The sequence below is a fragment of the Rhinolophus ferrumequinum genome, chromosome 9, assembly GCF_004115265.2.
Source record: "Rhinolophus ferrumequinum isolate MPI-CBG mRhiFer1 chromosome 9, mRhiFer1_v1.p, whole genome shotgun sequence".
Lineage (NCBI taxonomy): Eukaryota > Metazoa > Chordata > Mammalia > Chiroptera > Rhinolophidae > Rhinolophus > Rhinolophus ferrumequinum.
In genome coordinates this window covers 22102872-22127955 of record NC_046292.1, presented here as the reverse complement: position 1 = coordinate 22127955, position 25084 = coordinate 22102872, and the positions used below count along the sequence as shown (strand labels likewise).

Sequence of the window (25084 nt, the reverse complement as noted above, 5' to 3'; positions counted from 1 at the left end):
GAGCTGACCAGAAATCATTTATTTCCAAACTCATTTATTATTTCTCAGAGTCCAAAACTTTCTGTGAGCCCTGGCCTGGAAACTTTTCCCTGGCCAGGATGGAGATCCAACTTCTTAAGCCTCAAACTCAAATTCAAAGTACTGTGGGTCGAAGTAGTGGATGCGGACATAACCATCTTCTCCACCGCTGCTGTAGCTGCAAAGAAATAGCCAGGGGCCGGTCAGATGCCTGCTCTGGGGAAGGCAGGCCTATGGGAAAAGAGCAGAGGGTGGGCCTGTGGGGCAAGGACCAGACCCGGGCTGAGCTCAGCTCCCTTCACCAGGCCCTACCTCTTGCCATCAGGATGGAAGGCAACACTGTTGATAGGTCCAAAGTGACCCTTGATTCTTCCAAACTCTTCCTCAAAGGCCAAGTGGAAGAACCTGGAGGAGAGAGGATGGTGAGAAGGGACAGTTCATCTCCTTCCAAAACACTTCAGAAGTACCACTCCCCAGTGCAAACTGTAAAGTGGGGATACTGGGATCAGGGGAAATAAATGTGAATGAAATAAGATGAAGTCAGGGAAAGAATGGACCCAAGTGTCCTCCTGCATACGTAGTTAGCACTTCCGTATTATGTGCTGGGCAGTGTTCTGAGAGCTTAATAGGTATCAATTAACTCATTTATTTAATCTGCACAATTACATGAGGTAAGTATATTATCACTGTCCTCATTATACAGCTGAGGATAATTGGGCACAGAGAAATACAACGATGGGTCTAGCGTATCAGAGTGTGCCCCCGAGTTCATGCTCTTAACTGCTGTGTGACACACTTGTCACAGGAGGGCCACAGATCTGCCTGCATTTTCTAGCAGCAGGGAAGTCTCTGCTATATATATATTTATATATATATATATATAAATAAGGGAAGTCTCTTCAGTTACACGGTTTGTGTCCATTATGAAAGACACTCCATGAGGTTTCAATTTGGAAAAGCTCCCTCCCCCTTTACCTGGCCTCAAACTTGCCAATCCTGGTGGAGGTGGTGGTTACATCCATGGCTTCCTGACCACCGCCCAGCACCACCTAAAGGGAAGAAGAAACCCTAGACAGGCCCAAAAGACAGGCAAGCCCATTTTGTTTGCCCTCCACACCCTATAGACTTAGTATCTCCCACATCAGACTGGGAGGATAGTAAGGGCAAGGGACAAATACTTCAGCCACCCCCTGCCTGGTCACCTGGCTTTTCAGTCCTTCAGCCTTGTCGATGCTCTGAGAATCTCCTCTGCCGGACACTACTTCCCCCCAGAGTTCGTATCTTAATTGCTAGACAAACACCTAGAACCTGGAAATATTTTGGGGAAGCCTGGGTGGGGTTCCCTTACATGGTCATAGTTGGGAGACAGGGCAGCTGAGTTGACAGGACGTTCTGTCCGGAAAGTCTTCTGATGTTCAAGGGTTGTGGAGTCAAAGAGCTGGAGAGAGATGCAGGGAAATCTGTAAAAGGAGCCTTCCTGGGGGAAGCTGGGCAAGTTGAGAGCTGTGCAAGAGTATGAGAGCAGCCCTGCCAGACCCCTCGCCCAGGCTCACCTTGGCTGTGTTGTCCTTGGATGCAGTGACAAACATGGTCATGTCCCTGGATAACTGGATGTCATTGATCTGCCGGGAGTGCTCCTTAACGTTCACCAATACCTCTCCAGACTGGGAAAGAGAGAGTGAGGCTCTGACCAGCCTGAACCCCACTCGCCCCGCCAACCAGGTTCTATACTACTTCCTGTCCTATCAAGGGGAGGGGAGGTCTGGGTTGGGACTAGCTCTCTCCTGAATCAACATTTACTCACTCTCCCCAGGCAATGCCTACATCCTAACCTGGCCCACGTGTACAAATTTCATAAACACTGCTAGTCCATCTAGGAAAACACATGTTTATGGTGACAAATCTATGGACCTACTAATTAATCATCATATTATAATGTTAGAGCAGTTTCCATTTATTCCTTTTTTCAACAAATATTTATTGAACAGCTATTTGCCAAGCATTGTGCTAAACACTTAACAATACCTACTTCATTTAATCCTCACAACAATCCTACTATGTGGGTATTTTAATGGAAAATTTAAAAGGAAGAAACTAAGTTTTCAGAGAGAGCGTGACTTGGAGATCATGCAGCCAATGAGAGCCTGAGCTCATCCCCGTTCCCTGCCAGGGTCTGGGTCCCAGTCCCCCAGGGCTGCTGCATGTCCACCCTTTCTTAGTTCTTCTCAAAGGGCCATTTCATCCAATTTCCCTTACCCTAACCTGCTCGACTGTGTAGTACAAAAAGCAGACTTTTAGAGTCTGCCCTTAAAAGTAATTCTCTGTGCCTTAATTTCTCTATCTAGAAAACTGAGAGCCCACTGTCCAGGGTCACTAACGATACTGGAACTGTATGGTGACAGGGGCCTGGCCTGTGCTCTGTAAACATTTGTTAGATGAATGAAAGGCCCTGAGCACTGTTGCCTCACACATAACAGGCCCCCAGAAAACATTCATTTCCTTTCCTTAATTATTTTTACCTATTCTGAGGGAAGAATGTATTTTTGTCTCCTCCATCAATTTGGACACGTGTTAGGGATGTATCTGGCTCTTACATTTTGGGGAACACACACCAGCTTTGCAGTCTGGCCTACGCGGGGGGCATAGATCAGCTCCACTATTTGCTAGCACCAAGCCTTTGACCTTTGACCTTGGTTCCCATTCCCTTCCTGAAGGTAGGCCTGGTGCTTAGTGTACCACAGTCAGTGCTTGCCGAGAGAACGACTAACCTTTATGGTCACCGCATTCTAATGATACCAGGCTTGATTTTCTCAAGAATCCACACACTCCCTTAACTCTGTGCCTTTGAGTGTGCTGTTCTTTCCCGCCGTGTAATATACTTCTCTTCCTGCGTGACGTTCCATTTATTCTTCCTGGCTTAATGTATGTACCATCTCCTCTGTGACAGAGGGCACTTCCTGTACTTGGTTGAGATCTCTCTGGTGGCACAACTCACAATCTGACTCATGTGCTAGCTATTTGCGAATCTGCCTCCCCCTGGGATAGGGCTCACGTTTGATTCACTTCTTTGTCCTCAGATCCCAGCACAGGGCCTGGCACTCTAGGGTGGCAGGAAAATGCTTAACTGTGATCATTATTAACAGATCCTGAGTAATCTGTCACAAGTTCTTCAAACACCTGATGTCATATTAGACCCGTGAAACATTTTACAGATAAACAGGTTTTCCCAAGATCACACAGCTCACAAAGTGGTAAAATCTGTATTTGAATTCAGCCCTTACTCTCAACCCCTGCGCTATCCTGCCTTTTTGTAGGGACTCCTTCAGGTGGGCTCGAGCCCCACCCAGCCCCTTACCTTGGCACTATACTGATTGAGCTCTCCGCTCTCATGGCCCGCGATGATGCACTCTCCCAGAGGTCCCCAAACGGCACTGGTGATCTTGGAGTCATTGCAAGGGATCTTCATGTAGGGCTCATTGCTGTCTGCGTGGGGCAGCAGATGTCAGGCCCCAGGCTTTGCAGCCGTGCCCTTTCCCTCAACCCCAGCCCTGGCCCCAGCCCTTACCGATTTGGCTGGGATCCCGCAGGTCAAAGAAGCTCACGAAGCACTGGTAGCCCATCTGCTTGTCCGTGGAGAACATGATGATGTTGCCCCCGAAGTCAAAGCCACAGGTCCGGACAGCTGAATTGGTCTTGAGGAGAGCCAGCTGCTTCCCTGGGGACAGGCAGAGTCTGGGCTACCCCTTGCCCATTGCCACCACAGGGAGGACACTACACTTGCTTCTCACTGTTTCTCCTGCTCTAGTAACTCTATCCCACCACCCTCCTCTTCCTCACTGCTATACTTTCGCTCAAGTCTTTTCACTTCTTCCCCACAGCCCCTCCTCAGACACTGCTTCTGTGGCACTGCTCATAGAGGATTGCAAGACATCTTTCTGCCCCTCAGAATGTGCTCCTCCACAGCAAAGACCTACTCTGATTTCTCTGTGTCCCCAGTACCCAGCATAGACCTGGCACAGAGTTGGGTGCCCAGTAAATATTTACTACATGGAGCAGCTTAACAGGATTCCGTCTTTAGTCTCAGCTCTTCCAATGCTCCCCACTGCTCCCTGAGCTTGCTAAAACCAAACACAGACCACCAATCTTCCCTGCTCAGGGACCTAAACAGCATGCCAAGTCCTACAGAATAAACCAAGCTCCTGAGTGTGGCATTCAAAGCCTGTTCCGGTCCTAGTCTGTTTCATTCTCTCCACTGACTGTCTATTTCTCCCCTCAAGAAACGAACTCCCGCCAGATCAGATGACTTGGACACACTTGCCATGCTTTCATTCCTGCGTATGCCAAAGTGATGACGTCTTTCTCATCTTTTAAGCCCCTGCTCATATGACATTTACCTTGGGAAACCTTCCTGGGCTGTTTCCATTCCCACTCCAAGGCAGCCAGTTGCCCCCTCTGGTCTTCTGCAGTGCTCTATGCTTCCTCTAACATGGATTATATTTTACTGTCATGCCTCTTTTCTCGTCGGTTGTCCTTATTTCCTCATCTGTCTCTTGTTCCCTAGATTAGGAACCATCTCTGGATTTACCTCTATTTCCTCAGAACCTGTTCACTTAAACAGCACATTGTAGGTCCTCACTGATTGCTGAAGAAGGGATGACCCAGACTTACCTGTTTCACAGTCCCAGAGACGACAACTGTTGTCAGCTGAGCCAGTGAGGACATGCTTGGTGTCCCCTGAAGAGAGTGTTAAGAAACATGACCAAGTTCATCTGAGCCCAACTGACTCACCTCCCCTGTTCAGCCCTCGAGAGCCCTTCTTCCTTTCTTACCTCAGAGCATTCTAACCTCCTCATGCAGAACTGGAACCTGTCCTAAATGTTCCCCCAACCAGTGAACAGACCAGGGAGTAGGAGGAGGTAGGTATCATTCTCCAGACACACAATTGCATCCCAAATTCGCAGCTCCAAGTCAACAGCCTCTCTGTTGCTGGCAGACACTGGGAACATAGACTCAGAGCAAAGCCAAGGATACAGTCGGCGTCTACACACCACACAGCTCCAGTATGGCCCATGTAGGTGCCCAGCCTCTCACCATTCACAGAGTACCATACATTGACAATCTGGAGGAGTCAAAGACAATGTGACAGGATGGTACACTCCCAGGCAGAGCCATGGCCCCCTATTTCGCCCCAGGAACCCTCAGCAGTCTCTCGCTAGGCCAGATACTGCCCTCTCCTGCTCATCTCTTGGGAAACAGCAGGTTGCTGCTAAAAAGAGCAATGCCTGAATTCTCCCCCTTCCTGCAGGTAAGTAGCAGGGGAATCAGGAGGCTTGCAAAAACATCTCCATTTGCCACTGTCCCAGCCCTCCTCCAGACTCCTAAACCCTTAGGAAAATAAAAGATCAAGTTGCATGCCAGTCCAGAAAAATGGCTTTGGTGTCCTGTCCAAACGGGAGCTGTTGATAGTCGGCAAGCCTGGGTTCCAGTCCCTGCTCTGCCTCTATCTCACTGTATCATCTCAAATACAGTGCTTCTCCTCTCTGAACTTGTTTTTCCATCTGTAAAATGGCCATGACAATAATGCCTTCTTCAAAGAGCAGCTGTGAAGCTATTCCAATAAAATGATGTCTAAAGAATTTAAAATGTAAGCGACTAACATTAATTAGGCATACACACACACCACGCTCTGTGCTAAGCTCTAGGCTCCTTACTTGAATGATCTCAGACAACCCCATGAGGGAGGTACTATTAGCACCCATATTTTATAAAAAAGGAAGCTTGAAGTTTAGAAAGGTTAAATGACATGCTCAAAGTCACATTACTAGTAGCTGCAGGATTCAAATCAGGTCTGTTTGGCTTCAGAGCGCCCACAGTGGCCACTAGAGTTAACTTCTTTCCTATGGCCCTACTTCAAAAGGCAGCCCTGTGAGGGGCTGTTGGCACTCAGCGAGTGGCAGGCTGGGGCCCAGAGGGACTGACTGAAGCAAGACCAGGACCACCTTTATAAGCTTTCCCCTCTAGAAGTGGTCTGCTCCCCCGTCCTGGTAGAATAGTTTTGTTCTTCCCCAGGAATGGTCTCCTCCCGGTGCCCTGAACGAACTGACTCTCGTCCCTCCCCACTTCCACTATGGTTTCTTGCTTTTCTTCTCCCGGTTACTCCCGTCTTCTACCAACAATGAGTTATTTCCCACCCTTCCGGGTAGAATGCTCTCGCCCACCTACCCCCGGAATGGTCTCTCCCTACTTCTTAGAACGGGGCGCTCTTTTGGTTCCCCGCTCGCGGCAACACTGGCTTGTCCACCCATCGCCCTGGCAGAATGAACTCGCCCCCTCCCGGGCCCCCTCCGAACGGTCCTGCTCGCCCGCCCTTAGGCGCTCACAGGGTCTTTGGCCACAGTGAACAGGAGGTCTCCCTCGCGGTTGTACTTAATCTGCGTAATGGACCGCTCATGGCCCTGCAGCAGGATCGGCTTCTGTGGGGACAGGATAGGAGTATCAGCGCCAGAATCGGCCCCTGCCCAACCCCGTACCCCCACCGCAACACCCTCAACTCTGTGGAACTCACCATCCCTGCGCTGACGCGAGCGGCGGCAACGTGAGGAGGACCGGAAGAGGCTTTGTGTCACTTCCGGATTGTGGGTCTCCGTCCCTCCGTTCCCGGAAGTGCAAGAGCGGCGTTGCCATGGCGGCGTCTGTCGGTGGGTAGGCGGCCCCGCCCCTCCTTGGGCTTTTCCCATCTCCCGACTTTCCCACCCGCGAGTCCATTTCCTACTCCACTTCCATCACCTAACCCCGACCCTTGCTACAAGCTCAAATCCCGGGGTCCTGGATCCATCTCCCCGGGTCAATCGCACCTGGGGCGTCGGAAAGCGAAGGAAGGATGTGGGGGCGACTAGCTGGAAGATGGGAGGCCGGAGGCTGGCTGGGCCCGGCTAGCAGCCGTTTGGTGGCGGGGAGAGGGTCACTCGCCTCTCCATCCAGGGCAGGTGCTGGCTCTGGTGCTCGTGGCCGCTCTGTGGGGTGGCACACAGCCACTGCTGAAACGGGCCTCCTCCCGCCTGCAGCAGGTTCACGAGCGGACCTGGGTCCGGCAGTTGGTGCAGGAGATGAAGACCCTCTTCTTGAATATTGAGGTGCGTCTGTAAATGACCTCTCGGGGTAGCCCCGCTAGGAATTTAGTCTCTGGGGTCAAACAGGTCTGGGTCAGAATCTGCGCCCCACCACCGACTTGCTAGTTCTTAGATAAGTCACTTGTCCTCTTTGAGCCTCAGTTTCATCATTTGTAAAATAGGAATAATAATGGTAACCATCTTATAGGGCAGTTGTGAAGATTAAATGAGATGAGGCACATAAAGCACTTAGCATTGGGCCTAGTACATAATTAGTGTTTAATCTATGGCTGCTATGATTATTTGATTATGGTGAGCCAATAGACCTTTCCAGAGGGAGGCCTTGGGGATCAAATTGGCCCTGGGGAGGGAGATAAGGAAGGGTATGGAGAATTACCTCTGACCTGTCAGTCTAGGTTTGTGGGAAAAGCAAGACAATGACACAAGCACCTCTCAGGGCTAAGGGCTATGAGAGGTACAGATAAAGTGCTGCATGAGTTCAGAGGAGGGAGGCTGGAGCTAGGGGACTCGGGAAGGCTTCTTGGCAGAAGTGACATTGGCACTCAGGGACTTGCGGGATGGGGAGGATGGGAACTAGCAGGGCTGAGGGAGAGGGCATTCAGGGCAAAGGCATGGAATTTAGTCAATAACTTTGCCTCTGTCCTGGAAAAGTCCTTTTCAGGGCCTTAGTGCATCCTGGACCCTTACAGCTATTCTTCCCTCCAAGGAAAGTCATATAAGCTCAAAGAAGGCAGTGGTCCTCAGTCCAGCAATCCCACTGACTGTAGATTTCTTGTTTTCAGTACCTGATGCCCTTTTTCCTTAACCAGTGTGGCTCCCTTCTCTACTACCTCACCTTGGCATCAACAGGTGGGTCTCGGGCTTTCAGAACTGCTATGCTTAGTGATGGAGGCCACCTATGAGTCACTTTGGGGAGGGTGCCTGCGATACCTCCTTCACCTGGAGTGAAGGGAGAGCCCACTGTCTCTGGTTCCCTCTTTGTACCCTCTTCTCTGAGCAGTAGCGACATGCTGGGCTGGTTATGAGTATGCTGCCAGGCACTAGGGTTGGTATGAAGCCTGGCAGTCTTGTGCAGCAGTGGAGGAAGAAGGGAGGTTCATTTTGCTGTGCCAAGGGCTGGCTTTGACACTCACTTCCACTGTGTGCTACCTGCCCGATCTCGAGCAAGTCACTTATTTGAGCCTTGGTTTTATACAGTCAGCTTCATAGCATTGAGAGGATTAAATTCAGTGTATGAGAAGTTTCTAGCAGAGTACCTGGTACACACTGTGGGAGCACAATAAATATAAATTTCCTTTCCCCCATTGTTTGTTGACTGCCCTCTACTGCATCAGATGCTGTGCTAGTTTTACATATTTTATTTAATTCTCATCATGACCCTATGAAGGAGACATGATTATCTCCATTTAGGAGATGGAGTACAAAACTTTGGGCAACTTATTTTCTCTCTCTTAAGAGAGAGATAAACTGATACACTGATACACTGTAGCGTATCAGTGTAGAAGGATTTGAAACCATAAAGTTTATGCTCCTGAACTGTGCTATGAGAAGTAGCCCCCCCCACCCCGTGCTGTGGTTTCACTTCTTCTGGAGTCTCACCCAGGCCTCCCAGGGATTTGAGTGGAGTTTGGGCCCCAATAGCTTTGGGGAACCGCTCAGAGGCCATGGGAGGATGAGGGGATAGGTCAACCTTCAGACCTGCCTCCTCTAGTTTCAACTAGAGACACTCCACTTGCATCTGTTTTACATTTTGGGCTTCTCATAATACTTCATTTAATAGACAGTTTGAAATCCTCTAGCACTCCTTGTTGCCCAAGAATGCTGAACCCTCTGGCCAGACTGCAGTTAGCCATTTACTAAGTTTTGAGCAAACTGCAATGTTAGGATCCTGTTATCTCATCCGCCTACTCAGTGTCTGTCCTTGAACATCTACCCATTCTAATAATCAGAACAGTGGTCACTACTAAGCACCTGCGTAGGCCAGAGACTATGCATGCATTATCATATTTCATCTTAAAACAACCGTGTTGTAAGACTACGTTGTTATCTTGCTATCATTGTTTTACGTGTGGGGAACAGGCGCAGTGAGTCTGAGTGATCTAACCAAGATTATATAGGGAAGCCGACATCTGCATCACTCCAGTGTCCTCACTCTACCATTGACCATGATGCTTCCTTCCCCCATCTACTGTCGCAAACCAGTCAGTCTTTAGCAGCCACCGCCAGCATTCGATGCAGGTGCTTCGAATGCAGGTGCTTACCTTAAGGTGTGTAAGCTTAAGGGAGCAGCTCTGAGTAGGTAGGAGTTGTGTAAGTTTCTTGGATGGAGAATGCCAGCCATGGTGGAGCCTCGCAGGGGGTGAGGGGCAGGACAGTTCTCTCCTCCTCTACCTGAAGCAGGTGAGACCTGGGAGTGCTGGGAAAGAATGTGCTGAGGAGCCCACCTAAGCATCCCAGTCTGACAGTTGAGTCTTGTTATAAACAAGTAATGCAGCTTCTTTTATCCATTCGGGTTTTGTTTTTTTTTGTATGTGTGTGGTAAGAATACTTAACATGAAATCTACCCTCTTAACACATTTTAAGTGTAGTACATTTTAAGTTAACAGTGTTGTTATCTCCATTAGTCTTTTTCAAGTTTGTTTATTGGGAGTCAGTTCGTTGGAGCTTCAAAACTAAGAAACAGAGCCTGGGCTATGGTGACCTCTACCTGAGGCCCAGCCCTGTGGGGCCTGTCCTGAACAGGTACCTGGCCTCCGACTTCTGACATTGTTTTCTCTTCTTGAACTCCTCAATGCCCCAGCCTGAGCTGAAACAGAAATAAAATGTGCTTCACCTGCTGTTTGGGTTTGTCCATATCCATTTATTTAGTTCAGGAGGGGCACAGCTTTGGAGTCAAGCAGACTTTGGTTTAAATCCTCAATTTGCCTCAATGGATGTGACTTCTTTGAGCCTTTGTTTCCTTTATCTATGCAAAATGATGATAATGCTCTTCTTGCAGTGTTGTGAAGATTAAATGAGATACGTACACAGAGCATCCAGCACATAATATATGTTTAATAAATGGTGGCTATGTTTGATGTTATTGCACTTACTCTGCTGCTCCTGTGGGCTCTGAGATCTCATCCTTAAATCAGCAACACCAGGTTTGTCCCAGACCTTGTAGTTTAGGTCTTCATGCTGGAATCCTGAGGGAGCACTGAATTTGCAGTCAGAAGCCCTGGGTTTGAATCCTGAGCTTTGCTGTGACTTCATCTGGGAAATGGGGCCATGAGATACCTGTTTTAAAAAGGCTGTCTTGATGATGAAATGGAAGTGTTTTGTGCTTCGAAAGGTAATTTTTGCATCTCAGAGATTCTTTTCCTTCTTATCACTCAGATCTGACCCTAGCTGTGCCCATCAGTAACTCTCTGGCCATTGTCTTCACACTGATTGTCGGGAAGTTCCTTGGAGAAGATATTGGTGGAAAACGTAAGTGAGACCACTGCAAGTACGGAAAGCAGCAGGGGCCTTGACACCCCTGGGTTAGTTCTTTCCCGGAGCCATCTTCCATGGGCGGGTGAGTAGAGGACCTTCCCCCATCCTATCCCTTTCCTCTGTAGCTCCCCTGCTTCCTTGCAGCCATCAGAGCTTTCTTCCCCTGGACAGTCTGGGGACAGACTCCTTCTGAGCCCTTCTTTCAGTTCCTGCTGGCATGGCTCAGAGCCCCTCAATTTCTACCCATTATCCTAGGAGCATTCGCAGGCATCGTGCTCACCGTGGCAGGAATTACACTCTGCATCACAAGCTCAATGAACAAGACCCAGGGGCAACCGTCTACCCTTTGAGCGGGCCAACACCACCCTCCAGTTCTGCTCTCTCCAGAAAGCCCTTTGGGCCATGACGTGCAAGCAGATGGACCGAGCACTTACCCTCTGAACCTCAGCTTTCTCATGTCTTACAAGGATAATAGCTACCTCGTGGATCACAATAAAAGAACAAGAGTGAAAGGGTTTTGTAACTTTCAAGTGCTGTTCAACTGCTAGGATTTAGCACAAGAAATTTCACACGCCGCTCAGCAAACCTCTGCTCCAGCAGCTCTCTTCCTGCTGTCATGTTAGGTCCCCCGCCCAGCCCCTGTTACCATGGCCTGATCTGGACCATCACAGCAACAGGGTCGATGGGCTGCAGAACTCCAGCTGCATAGAGAGGGCCAGCTATAGCCTTTGAACCAGAAATGCAAACAGGAGGCCTCCAGGGCTCAGTCAGAAAGCCTTGGCTGGCTGAGGGGGGAACGGAGGAGAAGAAGGTGCATCAGAATGGCAGATGTAGGGGAGATGAGCTGTCTGTTAGCCTTGCATGTCCCACCCATGAGGTGGGTGGGAGTCTTCAGCTGCCTACCCCTGTCAAACAGATGGACACCCGTGAGCCCCAGCACTGCCTAACTCCAGCATATGGCGTAATACCCGGCGAGTAGTAGCCTATAATAAATCTGTAGTTAACAGACGGAAGTTCGTAAGAATTCTTTTATTGTGACAGACCCGCTCCCAAGTCTGTGGTCTCTCCCTCAAGCTCAGTTGGTTACTCCTTTCTCTGGCCAGAGAACCCCATAAGGAAATGGCCTCCATAGCTAGGGCTGCTTTGCTCAAAGAGGAAACCGAGACTGGGCTGTGGGTTTAGGAGCAGAAGAGTGGGGAGGGCCTGCGGGGGCTACAGCGTACCCTGTGAGCCCAGGGGAGCGCTGGTTCCTCTAAAACAGGCTGCTGGAGGCTGAGGATAACAGGTGGCTGCAGAGTGGCAGTCCCCAGTGCCTGGCTAGAACTGCTGGCTCTCAGGATGGCGGATCAGCGGCTGATGCTGAGACAGCTACCCCAGCCCGAGGCTGGGTTTCCAGGGACAGGGCCTCTTCCACTATCTGTGCTGCCTTCTGGAGGAGGCGAAGGCCATACAAAATGGATCCGTTAGCATCCCATGTCCAGCTTCCAGCCCTCAACTGAGTTTTCCAACCCCAGAATAGGAAGAGACTTTAGAAAATAGGATCTGCCCTGTCATTTAACAAGGTAAGAAGTCGGGCTTTCAGATGTTAGATCTGTTCCCAGTTACAATGGGGAAGAACTGTTCCTGGGACCCAGGGCTGCCAGTTTCCAGCTCAGAACTCCTGTCCCAGGTACCACTTCCAGCCCCCAGCCCAGCCCACCTGATGCAGATGTTCCTCTGTCCAGGTGTCGTCATCATCTGCTACTTCCTGGGCCCCCGCTGTCTCCTTCCTCGGGTGGGGAGCCTCATACACTCCCTTGACTCCTGAAGAGGGAGGCAACATCCGCTGATGCCCAGGCTGAGGATTCCTCAGCGTTCTTGCCCTTGACCTTCTCTCCCAGCCTCTGAGCCTTGCTCCACATTCCTCATTACATCAGAGGATGGCAGGGTAGTTCAGAGGCAGGCCCTTGGACTCCAGTCCCGTCCCTTCCAAATCCCTCCCTGAAGTCTCATTGCTCTGAGTTTCCATGTGCTGCTTTTTATATGCCAAGTCCCTGTGAAGAGGCAAGGGACTGGATATGCACAGGAGCGAGTAGGAGACAGCGGTGCTGAGGTCAGGGCCAGCTCTGTACGGGGGCATTCTGCCCCCATGGGTCATCCTGCCCCTATGGGTCATCCTCACAACAGCAGGGACCATCCTGTGTCCCTGTCAGAAGGTAGCTGAGAAGGGCCTGGGTCTTGGGGTCCCCTCACCTGATGGAAATGAGAGAGTGGGCAGTATGCTTCTTGGCTGAATGGCCTGCTGAGGTCTGGCATAGAAAACAGATGGCTCAATTTGGCTTGGTTCCTTTGGAGAGGGCTGGGTTGCCTGTGCCCTGTGGCCAGGGGCCTATAGAGGGGACACCGCACTTGAGCCATGGGCACTGGCTCTTTTTACTTTCTCTACTCCCAGTCCAGGCTTGAATGGCCCAGGTGCCTGTGGGAGCTTATAGAGGAGGTCTTGTCCGTCTTCACAGCCTGCCTCCTCCCTCCTGTTCCTTCTTCCCATCAGGTTGCCTTATCCAGCGACAGAGCAGCTGGTGCCTGGCACTCAAGAACCCCAGTGAGACCAGGCCGTGTGCCCCTCCCCCATACCTAATGCTCACTGGCTGATCTCATTGGAAAGCTCAGGCCTGGGATAAGATGGGGGCCTGATAAGCTCCTTTGGACTCTGCTATGCTAGATGTGCCAGTTCTGTCTCCCAGCATGCAACCTGGTAAGAAGGCATTAGGTCCAGAAAGTCGGAGTCCTGAAGATCTAGAGCCTGGATGAGCTAGCTTTCAGACCAGGTTCTGGTCTGATCCCTGCAGCTCAATAACTGTCTCCCTGAACAAATTACTTCACTCCATTGAACTTCAGTCTCTCCTCTGGAAAATGGGAATAATAATCTCTCTTTCACAAGATTATTGAGAGGATGCAGTGAGATAAGGGCAGAGCCTGAGCTGGAGAAGGAGTCACTCCCCTTCCTTCCCCTCATCACCTACCCCCTGCTTGTGGCGCCCAGACTTTGGGTCTTGGGGATGCCTGAAATGAAAAAAAGAAAAGGCTTATAGTAGGCAGAGGAGGACGTAGAGTCAGGGTGGCTTCCGCTCTTCTAACCTGCTACCCCTCCCACCTCACTCATACATACCAGCAGCCCCTGGGCAGCGAGGGGCTAGGCACCAGCAGCTCCAGATAGGGGAGGGCCTTGAACTCATCATCTCCAACAGCCACATAGTAATGGCCACTCACCAGAGCCTCCCTGGCTGACAGTGGGAGCCCCTCCAGGGTGCAGAGTCTGGGACAGAGAGGTGAGCAGGTAAGGGCTGGTGGATAAGATGCCTCATATTCGGCAGACTGTGAGGGGGTGGGTACGGCAATTTCAAGGTACCCTTTGGTCACGGGCCCTATGGGCACCAGGGCCAGTCCCTGAGCTGGCTCCGAGAGCTGGGCTGGAGGGGCCTCTCTCTGTCACGTAGAAAGAAGTCCCATTTGGAGCAACATGCTTTCTTTTTGCCTTTTCATCAAGGACAGCTGAAACCAGTCAGGAGGCTCCCTCTGGGGGCTTGTGGGCTTCCCCCGGCCCCATACTCACTTGCACACAGCCCCGCTCTCTAATCTGGCCTTCTTGGTCAGGAGCTTCAACACGGTTTCCCAGTCCTCGTTGGCAACCTGGGACAGCTTCAGGCTAAATGGAGGACTTAACAGGTCCCCATTCCTGAACACACTAGGACAAAAAGCAGCCTGGTAAGGGGAAGGGTCCCCAGGACTGGCTACATGTGAGAGGAAGAAGAGTGGCATAGGGACCAGAAGATGGTCCAAGAACCAGCACATTGGTTGTCACTAATCAAGCATGTTGGACTTTTTATATCCCCACTAGTGACCAGGGGCTCCTGGAACAAACCCACCCACCTTTTCTTGATCTTACTGAAACAAAAATCTGTCTCTGCTCCCTGATACCAGTACTCACTAGATACAGCAGGGGGAATCTGCAGGTAGCCGCCGTCCGTAGCCCCCACCACATGGGCACTGAGTCCCCGGAGGACCCTGAAATCCAATTCAGGTCCCAAAATCAGGAGAGAGTTGAGGCCTTTGGTTGGGGGTGGATCAGTCCAAGCTGGGTAGGGTGGGGGAAAGGCACCAGACGGGGGCAAAGCGGGGGCAAGGAGGGATAGGACTGGTCACACCTTCACCAAAGGGTGCTTCTAACTCCCTAAGTCACATTCTAACCACCCATCTGCCCCATGTATTTTACAGCTTCCTCTTTCTTTTGTGGACTACAGCCTGGAGATAAAGTAAAAGGCTGGGAAAGGAGCATGGGATAGTTGTCTTGAAATCCCGCACCCAGGAAACATAGCAGCTGCTCCAGAGTGGGTGTGAAGATTGCCCCCATGGGACTGGCATGGCAGATCCTGTTGTTTCCAGGGCCCCTGGTTTCCCAGACCAAACTGGGGGCAATCCCTGGAAGGGTGGGAAGACTTACTGGTAGTCTGCTGCTTTTCTCAGCTGGATTCTTCCCTCCAGAGGGTAAATAGCTGAAAGGACAGATAGGTCACAGGTCATCTTAGGTAGCCTGGGACCTCAACAGCCTGGTAGCTGCGAGTTTGGGGCTGAGGCCCAGCTCACCAGGTATCTCTTCCCATTGGAACAGTCTCCGTCATCTCAGTCCAGAAACAGATGCTGGTACTTGAACCTGCCTTAGGGCTCTGGGTCAGGCTGGGTCTGACACATCCAGACTGGGGTCTCAGACACAAACCATAAGAGTAAAGCTTGAGAGAAACTAGTTCATTAAAGCATCCTACTGTATCTCAGAAATGTTCTCATTTATGAGGTAGGTGGTTTTATCTCATTTTGTATGAGGCTGAAAGTTAAATGAAATCACCTAAAGTAACACAGAAATGACAGAGCCCAGGTTCTAAGTCTATCTAGCTCCCGACCCCTCAACAAACTCAGCTGAGAACAGAGTAAGACCTGGAGCCAGATCTACGTTGGAAGCTCAGATACTCAAATTCTTCTCCCATCTTGGAAGGCACAACCCACCCTGCAAAGGGGGCTAACCCCAGCCTAATGCAGAGCACTGGATGCCTACACACAGCAGGGAGGAGCGATGATGGATGGTTTTAGAGTATTTGGTGGTCGTAGCCGATCCAGTCAGGAAGAGGCTGTGGAAAAAGGGGCTCAGCTTGTGGAAGAATGTTTTCCTTCCCACAGGCTAGTCCTGGCTGTGAAGGGCTTTATGCCCATCAAATATCAGTGTCGTACTTCAGCTTGAACTGTGGCTCCACTGTTTTACTTATCACTTAACTTGGCTGTCTTAATTTTCCCTTCTAAAGAATGGGGACAAGACCACCCCCTTCAGAGGGTTGCTGCATTCTGAAATAGTATATCAAGTGCCTGCATGTACATAGTAAGTACTGAACACGATATTGCTATTGCTAGTCCCTCCCTCCCTAGGCTCTTTAACTAGTCCCAACCCACTCACTGGAGCTTGCGGAATCGTTCGAAGCCAGCAGCCACATAGTGCCCTCCATTCTGCAGGTCAGCCAGGTCGGTGACAGGGTGGCCATGACAAGGCGTGTAGAGGGCACGCACAGCCAGTGGGGCCTGTACGGCTGATGTTACCTCACCAAGGAAGCTCTCCAGGGTGGGGAAGCGGCGTTGAGTCACCACCAGCTGGCGGCCTGGGGAGAAAGGGTCCCCATTTCGGTGTACCACTATCCTCTTAGCTGCTGGACTGCCACCCGCCATAATATTCTCAGCTAGACGCAGAGCTGTTGCCAGGCAACTAAAGCAGGGCTGGGAGCAGTGCCAATCAGAGGTGGGGACCTGCCCTCACTCAGGAATGCAGAGAGAACCTCAGCAGGAATATCTATTTACATTCAGGGTCTCATTCAAGAGGCCCTGGGTGGGGCCTCACAAGAGTAGGTCAGGGGTGATCACTATATACAGGGGAGACCCTGGGGCTCAGGGAGAGGCAGGAGCAGAGATCACACTGAAACACAGATGTTCCAATACCGAGCAGAGGGAGGTTTTCTCAGCACCTCCCTGCCACTCTACAGCCCGAGGGCTGAGCTCACAGGAGGATCAGCTTTGGGGGCTGTTCCCCAGGGATGGCTAGTCTGCTCCCAGCCAGCTCTGGCGAAGATGCCCCATGGCAGCAGGAAGTGAGCAGAAGGGCCCAGAGTCTGTCCTGACCAAAGGCAGATGAATGCAACCAGGCTCAGAATCCAAGAAAAACCTTTATTCTCCACCGGGCCCTTCACTTTACTTATCCCAGGTGACTCCGTGTCCCAAACTTTGGATTGAGTCATAGGCAGAGGATAAAAGAGTATCCTTCTCCCTCTTATCCCTGTACTGGTGCCCCCTCTTTGCTCCAGCTTCTCTTGGCCACATTAGCCACCAATGGCTGGGGCAGGAGGCAGAGCTGTACCAATGCCTGAAGGCCTATCTCCCTCCTCGCCCTTTCGTATCATTCCCCTCCGGCGTCTGGTCCTCCCCTGGCTCCCCGGGGTCTAGCCTGGTGGTCCTGCTTTCCACAGCCTGCCCTTCCAGTGGTCCTCTCCTGTGGGGTCTGACCCTGTGGAAGACAGTTTATCAGGCGGCCTTGGTCTCCACGGTCCAGTCCTCTGGTTTTTCCATCTTTCGTGGCGATACTCATTGGAAGCTCTGTCTCCAGAGCTTTCACCACTGGGGGTCTGGCCTTTGGGTGCTTTAGTCTTCCAGAGATCCAGGCCACCGTGCTCTGCCAAAGTCCTATCCCAGATGACATGGTCCTCTGAGAGGCCCAACTCTTGTGGCCTAGTTCTTTGGCAATCAGGCTCTTTGTGGTCTGGCCCTTTGGGACACTTATCCTCACAGAGTGCGGGCAGCTGTATCCTGGCCTGCGTAGAACAGTTACTCCTAGATTTGAGGACTTTGGGGGTCCGGTCCTCCAGGAGTTGCGTCAGCTGTAGGCAGGTCCCTTCAAAGGTCTGTTCCCCACAGTCCGGCTCTTTGGTGAGCCTGTTCTCTATGGCCTGTTTATCTGATGGTGTGGGAAGTTGTGGTGCAGCCCTCCTGTAGCATGGGTCCCTGTACTTAGTCCCAGCAGTGGTTTTGTCTGTAGTGGCCAGTCTTTCTGGGGATTTGCTGGGTTGTGATTTGAGCCTCCAGAATGAGTTATCCACATGATCTGGCTCTGCAGTGGTCCTGTAGGACTGGTTTTCCAGGGGTGGGTTTCGTTGTGACCCAGCCCTCTCACAGGCCTGGCTCCCATGGTCTGGGGACATGCTGGGCTCATCTCTGGTCTGGCTTGCCTCTGGGGATCTCAGTGTTTGTTTGAGAATTAGGTACTGTTAGAGGAGAGAACTGACATTGTACTAGGCAGGCGTGTTTGAGCATGGCAGGAGGCTTTTCCCTAACCCCCACCCTTGGCCCTAAATGTACAGAGAGGGCTTCAAATTAGTGCATACCTCCTTACGGCTGTTGATTGCCTGTTGTAGCCACAGGAGTTCCATGGCCAAGTGGCTGCGGCAGTACTGGAGCTCCTGGAGCTCAGTCTGGCTGAGGGGCAGTCCTGGACCTGCAGCTTCTGTGACGGAGGGAGAAAAAGAAGGGAGCAAGCCTTGAGGGGTAGATCCTGGCAACCTTGCCCTGCCCACCGGAGTTGCCCCCAACCAGGCAGAAGGAAGAAGGAAAGGGATGCAGCTTATATCTAGCACAAGCCTTTCACTTTTCAGACAGGAAGGCTGAGACCCAGAGAGGGTCAGGGGCTTGCCCTGATTTAGGCAGAGAGATACCTGGGATCTCCATCCTTGACATAGCTCTGGTCTCCTCTTGGCTGGGTTTCCTGGGTTTCCTGTTCCGCTTATCCTGAAACCAGGGGCTGTCATCCCTACAGGGAAGACTTCCTGAGTTTGCTGAGCTCTCTCCTGACTTCTTCAGCATCATCTCCTCCTGGATGACCTCTCTGTCAGGCTCCTTACATGGGAAGCAGCTCCATAGTTCCTGCTCTGACTTTGGTATCCTCTCTCCAGCTTTCCAGGTCCGATGGGAATTTGCCTTCTGATAAATTAGTCAGGTGTGAGAGCCCCAGGGCTAAACCCGCCAAGTATTTGGGTGTCATGATTTAGCATGTGTATGGGTGGGGATTCAGGATTGTGAGGAGCTGAGTCTGCCGACTCTCTCATTGAAAAAAGCTCATCAGCAGGAAGGATGGATTCTGCCATCTCCTTGAATCCTGTCCAGGTCCCAACTTCCCTCCCTTTGCCTCCGGGGGGGGCCTACTACCTGTGGGAGAAATCGGGGTCTAGGAATCCAGCCCTCAGTCCACTGAAGTGTGCCCAGATCACCCTCGATCTCTTGTACAATAGCCTCATACTCAGCTCGCAGACTCTGGAACTGGCGTCGGACCAAGAAGCCCCGGACGCAGGCCTGGTGTGGAGAACGAGGGGAAAGAAAACGCTTATCACAGCAAAAGTGGAGGCATCTTTGGGAATTCTCCTGGGGCGGTCATCCCGATGACTGCAAGAGGGGACCCGGCCAAGGGGAAAGGATAGGTGACGCTGTGTGCTGGGGCTCCAGGGCTTCAACGGAGCATGCTGGACTGGATCCCCTCTTCGATTTAAGGCCCTTCCCGCCATTTCCCTGATCCCGCATGAACGTGGTGTGGGAGTGGGGGGCTCGTGGGGGTCTGTGGGGCCCAGCATTCTTCAGGGGTGTGTGTCAGTATCTCCATAGTGGGCACGCAGATAGGTGACTAAACGTGATAGCCTCATATCGTTCAAAGGTCCCAGTCCAAGATCCCATTGCGGGAATCGTGCCCCCCCGTCCTCCCCCCCCCCTGCACCTGCAGCACCGACATCTTCCGAACCAACTGCTCCGGCTCCATCCGGGTGCCAACCGCCCTGCGGGCCTGCCGGCGCCTGCGCAGTGCGTCACTAGTCCGCGCCGCGCGCAGGCCCCGCCCCACCGTATCCACGGCAACCGTACCCCTCTCCCGGGCTGGGCGCGTCCGGGCGCCCGCCTCCAACTCACTACCTGAGCCCCACCCGGGATTCCCTAGTGCTCGCGCGGGACCTCCCAAACCAAAAGTGTGTTGCCCAGGGATGTATCCGCGGGGGCTGGGGCGCCCCTGCCGAGTAAAGGCGCAGGGAGGCGAGGGAGGACACGGAGCCGTTTTCTTTCTTTGTGGTTTAATTCCACCCAGTGCCCCCCTCCCCTTAGCACCTGGGGGGCCGCGGAATACGAGTCCGAGTCCGTAAAAAGTCACAGTTTGAAGTGAATAAGAGGGGGCAGTCTGGGCCTGGGTCCGACACCTACACAGCTGACTGCTCCTCAGGCTCTGCGTTCTCCGCCAGGTGCAACTTCTGTCTGTGCCAGTCAAGGATTGTGATGCGCTCTTTGGACTCCAGTCTTTCCATCCCAATCTTCCCATCCTGCACAGGCTTAGTTTCTCCAATTGTGCAAAGGGGCTACGCAAGGGACTCTGGGGTGGTGCGCGGTCTGAGGTTGCAGTCCTCGCCTACCCTTCTTGCTAGGTGGTTAACACTCTTCTCCTTTGGTCTAGATCCTGCAGGTGCGTGCTCCTGCACTCTTTCTGACTAGGACTACTAGGTGGGGAGATAATCTAAATCAGTGAAAATAACTGTTGAGTGCTGAAAGAGTAGGAAGATATTAGACAAACTTTGCCATGGATTACTGTCAGCAAAAGTATGATACTTGCAAAGATTTGGATAGGTAGGTAAAACATATTCCCTGCAACCAGCTTTCTCCTAATATTTGGGAAATTCTGTCTGCACTCCTTTTCCTGGGGGCAATCTCTGGCTAATTCTGACTCAGTAGGACTGAAAGGGGTGGGGAAGTTGGTTATATGTAAATACTCCTGGAAGGTGGTGGGAAAGAGGAAACTCAATTCTCTGGGTACCATTACACACATACACACTGTCAGGTCCCCTGGAAAGGATACATAGAATTACTAAGATCTTCCAGCTGTCAAGAGAAAGAGAGAGGTTGGTGTCAGGAGGAGCGCCAGGCCAAACCTCAGGTGCTCAGGGGGCCGGCTTCTGGTAGAGGTTGAAGGGCCAAGAGCTCTTGACTCCATGCATTCCCAGCTTTTCACCCAGGGGCCAGCAATGGCCGTGGGAGCATGTACCTCCCAGACTCCCTAGACCCCCCAGGAACAGAAGTACCCAGCCCTGACCTACATTGCTAAGCAGCTGGTCCAGGTTGCGGTCAGCCATTGTCTTCTTCTGCTCCTCAGGCAGTCCCTCAGTGACCCCATCCTCTTCCTCCTCCTCTTCTTCTTCCTCCCCACACACGTCCAGGCTGAAGTGAAGCCGGGCCAGCTTCTCCTGCATCTCCCGCACGTGCTCCAACTGCTCAAAGGAGCATTCCTTCCCTGGACAGCACATGTCTGGTTCCTAAGAGCAAGTTTGGCACCCTGGTCCCAGCAGCTCCCCAGAGACCAGGCCCTCCAGCCCCACCCACATGCCCTCTAAGCCCAGCCCCCAGAACTCACCGAAGGCCTGCAGTCGGCCTGAGTGGAAATCATTGAGCAGGTTCAGTAGTCCCCCCTCCATCTCATAGACATCTGTCACCTCGGTCAGGAATGAGTGCTGCAGGGGGGTGCCTGCAGAGCCACCCCCACCTCCAGCCAGCACTGGGCGGCATTTCTCCTTTCCTACCCTGGGTGGGATGGAAGTGACCAAGGTCAGGGTGGGAGCAGCCAGGTACCCCCAGATCTTTTGTACCATCTGTCTATGCACTAATTCATCTTCCCGTCCACTCACCAACTTAAATGGATCTTTGTTCTTCTGGCCCTGCCCAGGGCATTGGGATTAATAAAGGGAAGGGAGTGGGTGAGGTGGGGTGAGGGTTAAGAGTTCAGCAGGAGTCTTTTTCTGCCAGTGATACAGCCAGAGCCATGCCTGGAAGGGGGCTCCTGCTTTCTTTTCTGAGTCCCCCACTCATTCCTCCTGTGACCCTGCGTGAATCACTTGTCCTCACTGGTTCTCAGTGAATTTGGGGACAGTTACTCCTTTCTTGCCACAAGAGCCATCTCACCTCTCCCCAAAATATCTTTCTGTCTCTCTTCTATTTAATTCTTTTGCTGTGTTAATTGATTTCAAGTTTTTTTCCCCAAAATGTGTCAGAAATCCACAACAAACAAAAAGTTGATATTTTGATTATTTTATGCATTTAATAATAACAATTTGAGCTGCTTTGTAAATAAATGACTTTTTTATGTATAAAAATTTCGGATATATTCATTCAGATATATCCAACCAACGTGGCAAAAGGGTTAAGAATTTTTGAATTTTCCATTGCCCTCGGGATAACACTGATCTACCTTCCCAGGCTGGCCCTTACCCAATACCTGGCTTTTCCAATTGCATTTCCTCCTATTCTTGCCCCAGCCCAGAGCTTCAGCTACACCTACTGTGGTGGTCCCCAAACATGCCCCTCAGGCAGGGAGTGTCAAAGCCACAGGGAAACATAACAAGCAGTTGGAGAAAGAATACACAAATTCCCAATCATTAAAAAAGTTAAGCAGATAATTCAAATTGTACACTTGAGTATCCCATCACCATTTCTGTCCCATGAGACTCTAGGGCCACCAAACCACCTGTGGTTCTCAGAACCTTCCAAGCAATACTTTTCTTCCATACTTATGCCAGGTAAGCCCCTCCGAACAGTCTCCCTCCAGTGTGCCCACCAGCCTTCTCTGATTCTCACTTCTGGCAGGCAGCGCTGTTCACTTCCTGCTCTGAGGTGTATCATCCTATTGTGTGATCCCAGTGACCCACCTACGTAGGGACTGGTCTGATCATCTCAAGGGTTAGCTGGGGCAGCCACAGGGAAGGCATCAATTATTCCTTAGTAAGTAAAAACTAAGGCCCTCTTTACCTTTCTACCCATTGGGCTCAACCCAGAATTGGGATCCCTCCCTCCTCGCACTGCTTTCCTTTTGTACCCACCTCTTAAACTTGGTCCGCTGCTTGGGGGAGGGCAAATGAGGGAGGCCCAGGGCCAAAGAGCCACTGTGGCTGGTGGGCACAGGGACCCTGCGGAGTGTTCCTGGGGCCGGAGCCGGCTGGGTCAGGCAGGGCTTGGGACTCCTTTTCTTCTTCTTGTCCTCCATTGATGCTGGCTGTGTCTCAGACCCTGGGAGGGAGGCAGTCCCACTGAGATGTGAGGGCCAAAGTCATCCTTTCACCCAGCAACCCCTGAGAGCTGCAAGGAAAAGGTCCTGGGAACTTCCAACTGTCCCCTCACATCTGTCAGGGTCTCTGTCCCATCGTTTATCCAGTATGGGCAGGACCCGATGCCAGCGCCTACTTCTAGGGTCATGGATGTGTATTTGAGGACCTTCCGAGGTCCACCCAGGTCCCACCCGCCCTCCAGCCCCGCTTGAAAGGGCTGCACCAGATACTCTTCTCCTCAGGCTGCCAGAGTTTCCTGCCCGTGTGGCTGAGGGGGCGGAGCTGGCAGAGGAAATGTGGAGGGAGAAAGGGTGGATGTGAGCTGGCAGGAGCCCAGCTAAGGATGAGGGGTGACTTAACCAGGCCCCCGTTCAATTGCTAGGCAGATACTGACAAACCCTTTCAGCATGGGAGGTGACCAAGTTATGGGTGGGGGTGGCTGGGAAGACCCGTGTCAAGCACTAACGACCAGTGGGTGGGGAGCAGAGGAAGAAGCTGTGGCATGCAGGGCAGGACTCGGTGTGAGACACTGGCATGCCCCCTCCTCCACTAACCCACAACTGCAAACACCAGATAACTCCCAGAAGTTCCCTGGGACATGCTTCCAGCTCCTTCATCCTCCCCACTCAGAAAGTCCCTGCTTGGCTTCAGCTGGGGAGGTGGGGTAGTCAGCAGCTGGCTGCCTTGGCCCCAACAGTGGCTGGCCTGTGGCGGGCACTGCTCGGCCTCCTAAGCCCAGGTTGGCTGAGGTCCTCCTCAGGGAGGCCTGGGGGCCCTTTACAGAGGTTTTCCCCGAGCTGCTCACTCCAGACTGCCATCACCAAGCCTGACTCTGCACTCCGGTGGTGGCGCTGGGGGCATGAGCATTTAAATTGGCTCATGGCTGGCTGGCACAGAGGGGGTGTAGTGGAGGGGAGACTGGGAGCAACGTCATCTGCCTCGCCCAGCAGCAGCTTGGCCCAATCAGGGAACTGACAGAAGAACTGGAACAGGATCCCCTGCTCCCCAGGAACTGCTGCGGTCGACCTGGGATCTGTTTCCCATGCTCAGTTCCCAAAGCCACGTTCCATAAGCCAATGGATTGCTCAGCTCGGGAAGCCAGGATCCCAAATGGAGTGTTCGACCTGCGTCATTCGCCCCCCTCCCCGCCCCCTCCTGAAAGGGACAACTGACCTGGAGATTTGGGGTCCGGAGTGATGCTTCAGTGAGGGTTCCTCCGCCCTCAGCTCTCTCCTACTAGGGATCAGAAGGGGTGGAAACTGAGCAGGAAGGAGGTAATTTGCATTTAAAGAGAAAGTGACCTTCTTTAGCGCTTGGGATGGAGGAAGATGGGAGAGCATCCCCACATTTATTAAGCTGCCCATTTTGTGACTTTACCTCCCGTCCTGAACTAAGGTGACCACGTTGGTTGTGTGATGGCAACCTAAAAATCCTTTTGCTTTCCTGTGAGTTTTGGAGAGGAACTACAGTCTCTTACAAAATGGTGGCTTTGTCAGAAAGAGCGGGGGGGGGGGGGGGGGGGGGGAGGAGCGGGGGAGCCAGGGAAGGGGGGGGGATATAGGGGGGTGGAGCGGGAGCGAGAAGAGGAGAGCGAGAGGAAGAGAGAGAGAATATGCATGAATATATAAAAGCATATAAGAAGCATCAAAAGCTGCAGCAGCGGAAATAAACTGCCAGATAACAATCTATTGAGTCCAGATCTCCTATAAAGCACTTTATGGACATTTAATCCTCATAACAACCCTGACAGAAGATATTGTCATTGTCCCATTTTACTGAAAATCGACAATAGTCTTTTGAGGGCTATACCACTCCCACGATCAAAACAACACCCAGACACTCCTAGCTGGTAGTGTGGGGGCTGTACTCCGTCACTGACGAAGGGGTGGAACCAAGCCCACCCCTCTCAGCCCCCAGGCCTAGGAGACCTGGTGTAGGAAGCCTCAGATCATTGGAAACTGAGACGATTACAGGGCGCTTGACTGCAGCCCCTGGAGGGAAACCTGAGCACCTGATGAAGGCTGACCCTGCCCCCTGCCGCTGCCCGCCCCCAGGGTGAGGGGGGGGCCAGATCAATGGGGCAGCTATTTAAAGACCTGGCAGAGGCTCCCAGCTCAGGTCCTCAGAGAGGCAAGCATCTGTGCAACAGGAGACAGGCTTTTCCTTGGCCAGGCCGCCTTGCAGTCTCAAATAACTGCCCCAGGGCAATGCGCACAGCTGCCCCACCCACCTTCCCCGTCAGCTGGGCAGGAGCAGCTTCCCTGGGCCTGGACCTCAGGCTGA

The 25084-nt window shown here is 52.1% G+C and overlaps 5 protein-coding genes across 9 annotated transcripts; 1 reads left to right on the top strand and 4 right to left on the bottom strand.

The window, feature by feature from the left end:
* Nucleotides 1-4: 4 nt before the first annotated feature.
* EIF3I (eukaryotic translation initiation factor 3 subunit I) lies at nucleotides 5-6693 on the bottom strand. Its single transcript, XM_033113853.1, has 11 exons — nucleotides 6584-6693; nucleotides 6399-6491; nucleotides 5050-5137; nucleotides 4687-4752; nucleotides 3584-3733; nucleotides 3374-3501; nucleotides 1572-1682; nucleotides 1367-1456; nucleotides 994-1067; nucleotides 331-423; nucleotides 5-196 (listed from the first exon to the last, which is right to left on the bottom strand). Exons 1-11 carry the CDS (start codon nucleotides 6584-6586, stop codon nucleotides 115-117), a joined length of 978 nt encoding a protein of 325 aa, XP_032969744.1. The 5' UTR covers nucleotides 6587-6693; the 3' UTR covers nucleotides 5-114.
* TMEM234 (transmembrane protein 234) lies at nucleotides 6622-11134 on the top strand. Its single transcript, XM_033113856.1, has 5 exons — nucleotides 6622-6716; nucleotides 7000-7151; nucleotides 7931-7997; nucleotides 10524-10616; nucleotides 10878-11134. The coding sequence occupies exons 1-5, from the start codon at nucleotides 6701-6703 to the stop codon at nucleotides 10970-10972; spliced, it is 423 nt and encodes a 140-aa protein (XP_032969747.1). The 5' UTR covers nucleotides 6622-6700; the 3' UTR covers nucleotides 10973-11134.
* A 147-nt stretch (nucleotides 11135-11281) lies between these two features.
* DCDC2B (doublecortin domain containing 2B) lies at nucleotides 11282-16484 on the bottom strand. Of its 4 annotated transcripts, XM_033113848.1 has the most exons (10): nucleotides 16102-16484; nucleotides 15246-15362; nucleotides 15103-15154; nucleotides 14590-14666; nucleotides 14215-14346; nucleotides 13771-13917; nucleotides 13625-13664; nucleotides 12855-12990; nucleotides 12322-12425; nucleotides 11282-12051 (listed from the first exon to the last, which is right to left on the bottom strand). In XM_033113848.1, the coding sequence occupies exons 1-10, from the start codon at nucleotides 16365-16367 to the stop codon at nucleotides 11956-11958; spliced, it is 1167 nt and encodes a 388-aa protein (XP_032969739.1). In that variant the 5' UTR covers nucleotides 16368-16484; the 3' UTR covers nucleotides 11282-11955. The 4 variants fall into 4 exon arrangements, with proteins under 4 accessions (XP_032969739.1, XP_032969742.1, XP_032969741.1 ...); XM_033113851.1 differs by lacking the exon at nucleotides 12855-12990; XM_033113850.1 differs by lacking the exon at nucleotides 15246-15362.
* Nucleotides 16485-16858: 374 nt separating this feature from the next.
* Nucleotides 16859-19526, bottom strand: IQCC (IQ motif containing C). Its single transcript, XM_033113847.1, has 5 exons — nucleotides 19447-19526; nucleotides 18888-19031; nucleotides 18398-18662; nucleotides 18071-18189; nucleotides 16859-17950 (listed from the first exon to the last, which is right to left on the bottom strand). The coding sequence occupies exons 1-5, from the start codon at nucleotides 19486-19488 to the stop codon at nucleotides 17132-17134; spliced, it is 1389 nt and encodes a 462-aa protein (XP_032969738.1). The 5' UTR covers nucleotides 19489-19526; the 3' UTR covers nucleotides 16859-17131.
* A 306-nt stretch (nucleotides 19527-19832) lies between these two features.
* CCDC28B (coiled-coil domain containing 28B) lies at nucleotides 19833-24125 on the bottom strand. Of its 2 annotated transcripts, XM_033113854.1 has the most exons (6): nucleotides 23975-24120; nucleotides 22577-22763; nucleotides 21118-21284; nucleotides 20804-20997; nucleotides 20566-20588; nucleotides 19833-19970 (listed from the first exon to the last, which is right to left on the bottom strand). In XM_033113854.1, the coding sequence occupies exons 2-6, from the start codon at nucleotides 22738-22740 to the stop codon at nucleotides 19916-19918; spliced, it is 603 nt and encodes a 200-aa protein (XP_032969745.1). In that variant the 5' UTR covers nucleotides 22741-22763; nucleotides 23975-24120; the 3' UTR covers nucleotides 19833-19915. The 2 variants fall into 2 exon arrangements, with proteins under 2 accessions (XP_032969745.1, XP_032969746.1); XM_033113855.1 differs by lacking the exon at nucleotides 19833-19970 and having other exon boundaries at nucleotides 19977-20588; nucleotides 20804-21012; nucleotides 23975-24125.
* Nucleotides 24126-25084: the final 959 nt, after the last annotated feature.

Bases quoted from the DNA above. Each gene is read 5' to 3' on its own strand.
- EIF3I (XM_033113853.1), bottom strand. The intron at 5,138-6,398 runs GTGAGCGCCTAA...TGACTCCTCCAG, and splicing joins TCACTGTGGCCAAAGACCCT to ATTGTCAATGTATGGTACTC. The intron at 3,502-3,583 runs GTAAGGGCTGGG...TGCCCCACGCAG, and splicing joins GCGGGATCCCAGCCAAATCG to ACAGCAATGAGCCCTACATG.
- IQCC (XM_033113847.1), bottom strand. From the start codon at position 19,488: ATGGAGCCGGAGCAGTTGGTTCGGAAGATGTCGGTGCTGCAG. The intron at 18,190-18,397 runs GTATCTCTCTGC...CCTCCGTCACAG, and splicing joins GTCAAGGATGGAGATCCCAG to AAGCTGCAGGTCCAGGACTG. The intron at 17,951-18,070 runs GTATGCACTAAT...CTCCTCTAACAG, and splicing joins CAATCAACAGCCGTAAGGAG to TACCTAATTCTCAAACAAAC.
- TMEM234 (XM_033113856.1), top strand. The intron at 7,998-10,523 runs GTGGGTCTCGGG...CTTATCACTCAG, and splicing joins CCTCACCTTGGCATCAACAG to ATCTGACCCTAGCTGTGCCC. The intron at 10,617-10,877 runs GTAAGTGAGACC...CCATTATCCTAG, and splicing joins AGAAGATATTGGTGGAAAAC to GAGCATTCGCAGGCATCGTG.
- DCDC2B (XM_033113848.1), bottom strand. From the start codon at position 16,367: ATGGCGGGTGGCAGTCCAGCAGCTAAGAGGATAGTGGTACACCGAAAT. The intron at 13,918-14,214 runs GTGAGTATGGGG...TCTCTGTCCCAG, and splicing joins GAGAGCGGGGCTGTGTGCAA to ACTCTGCACCCTGGAGGGGC. The intron at 12,426-12,854 runs GTGAGGGGACCC...CTCCCTCTTCAG, and splicing joins CACTCTCTCATTTCCATCAG to GAGTCAAGGGAGTGTATGAG.
- CCDC28B (XM_033113854.1), bottom strand. From the start codon at position 22,740: ATGGAGGACAAGAAGAAGAAAAGGAGTCCCAAGCCCTGCCTGACCCAG. The intron at 20,998-21,117 runs GTGAGTTCTGGG...TGTGCTGTCCAG, and splicing joins AGGCCGACTGCAGGCCTTCG to GGAAGGAATGCTCCTTTGAG. The intron at 20,589-20,803 runs GTAGGTCAGGGC...TTCTCTTGACAG, and splicing joins TGGACCAGCTGCTTAGCAAT to CTGGAAGATCTTAGTAATTC.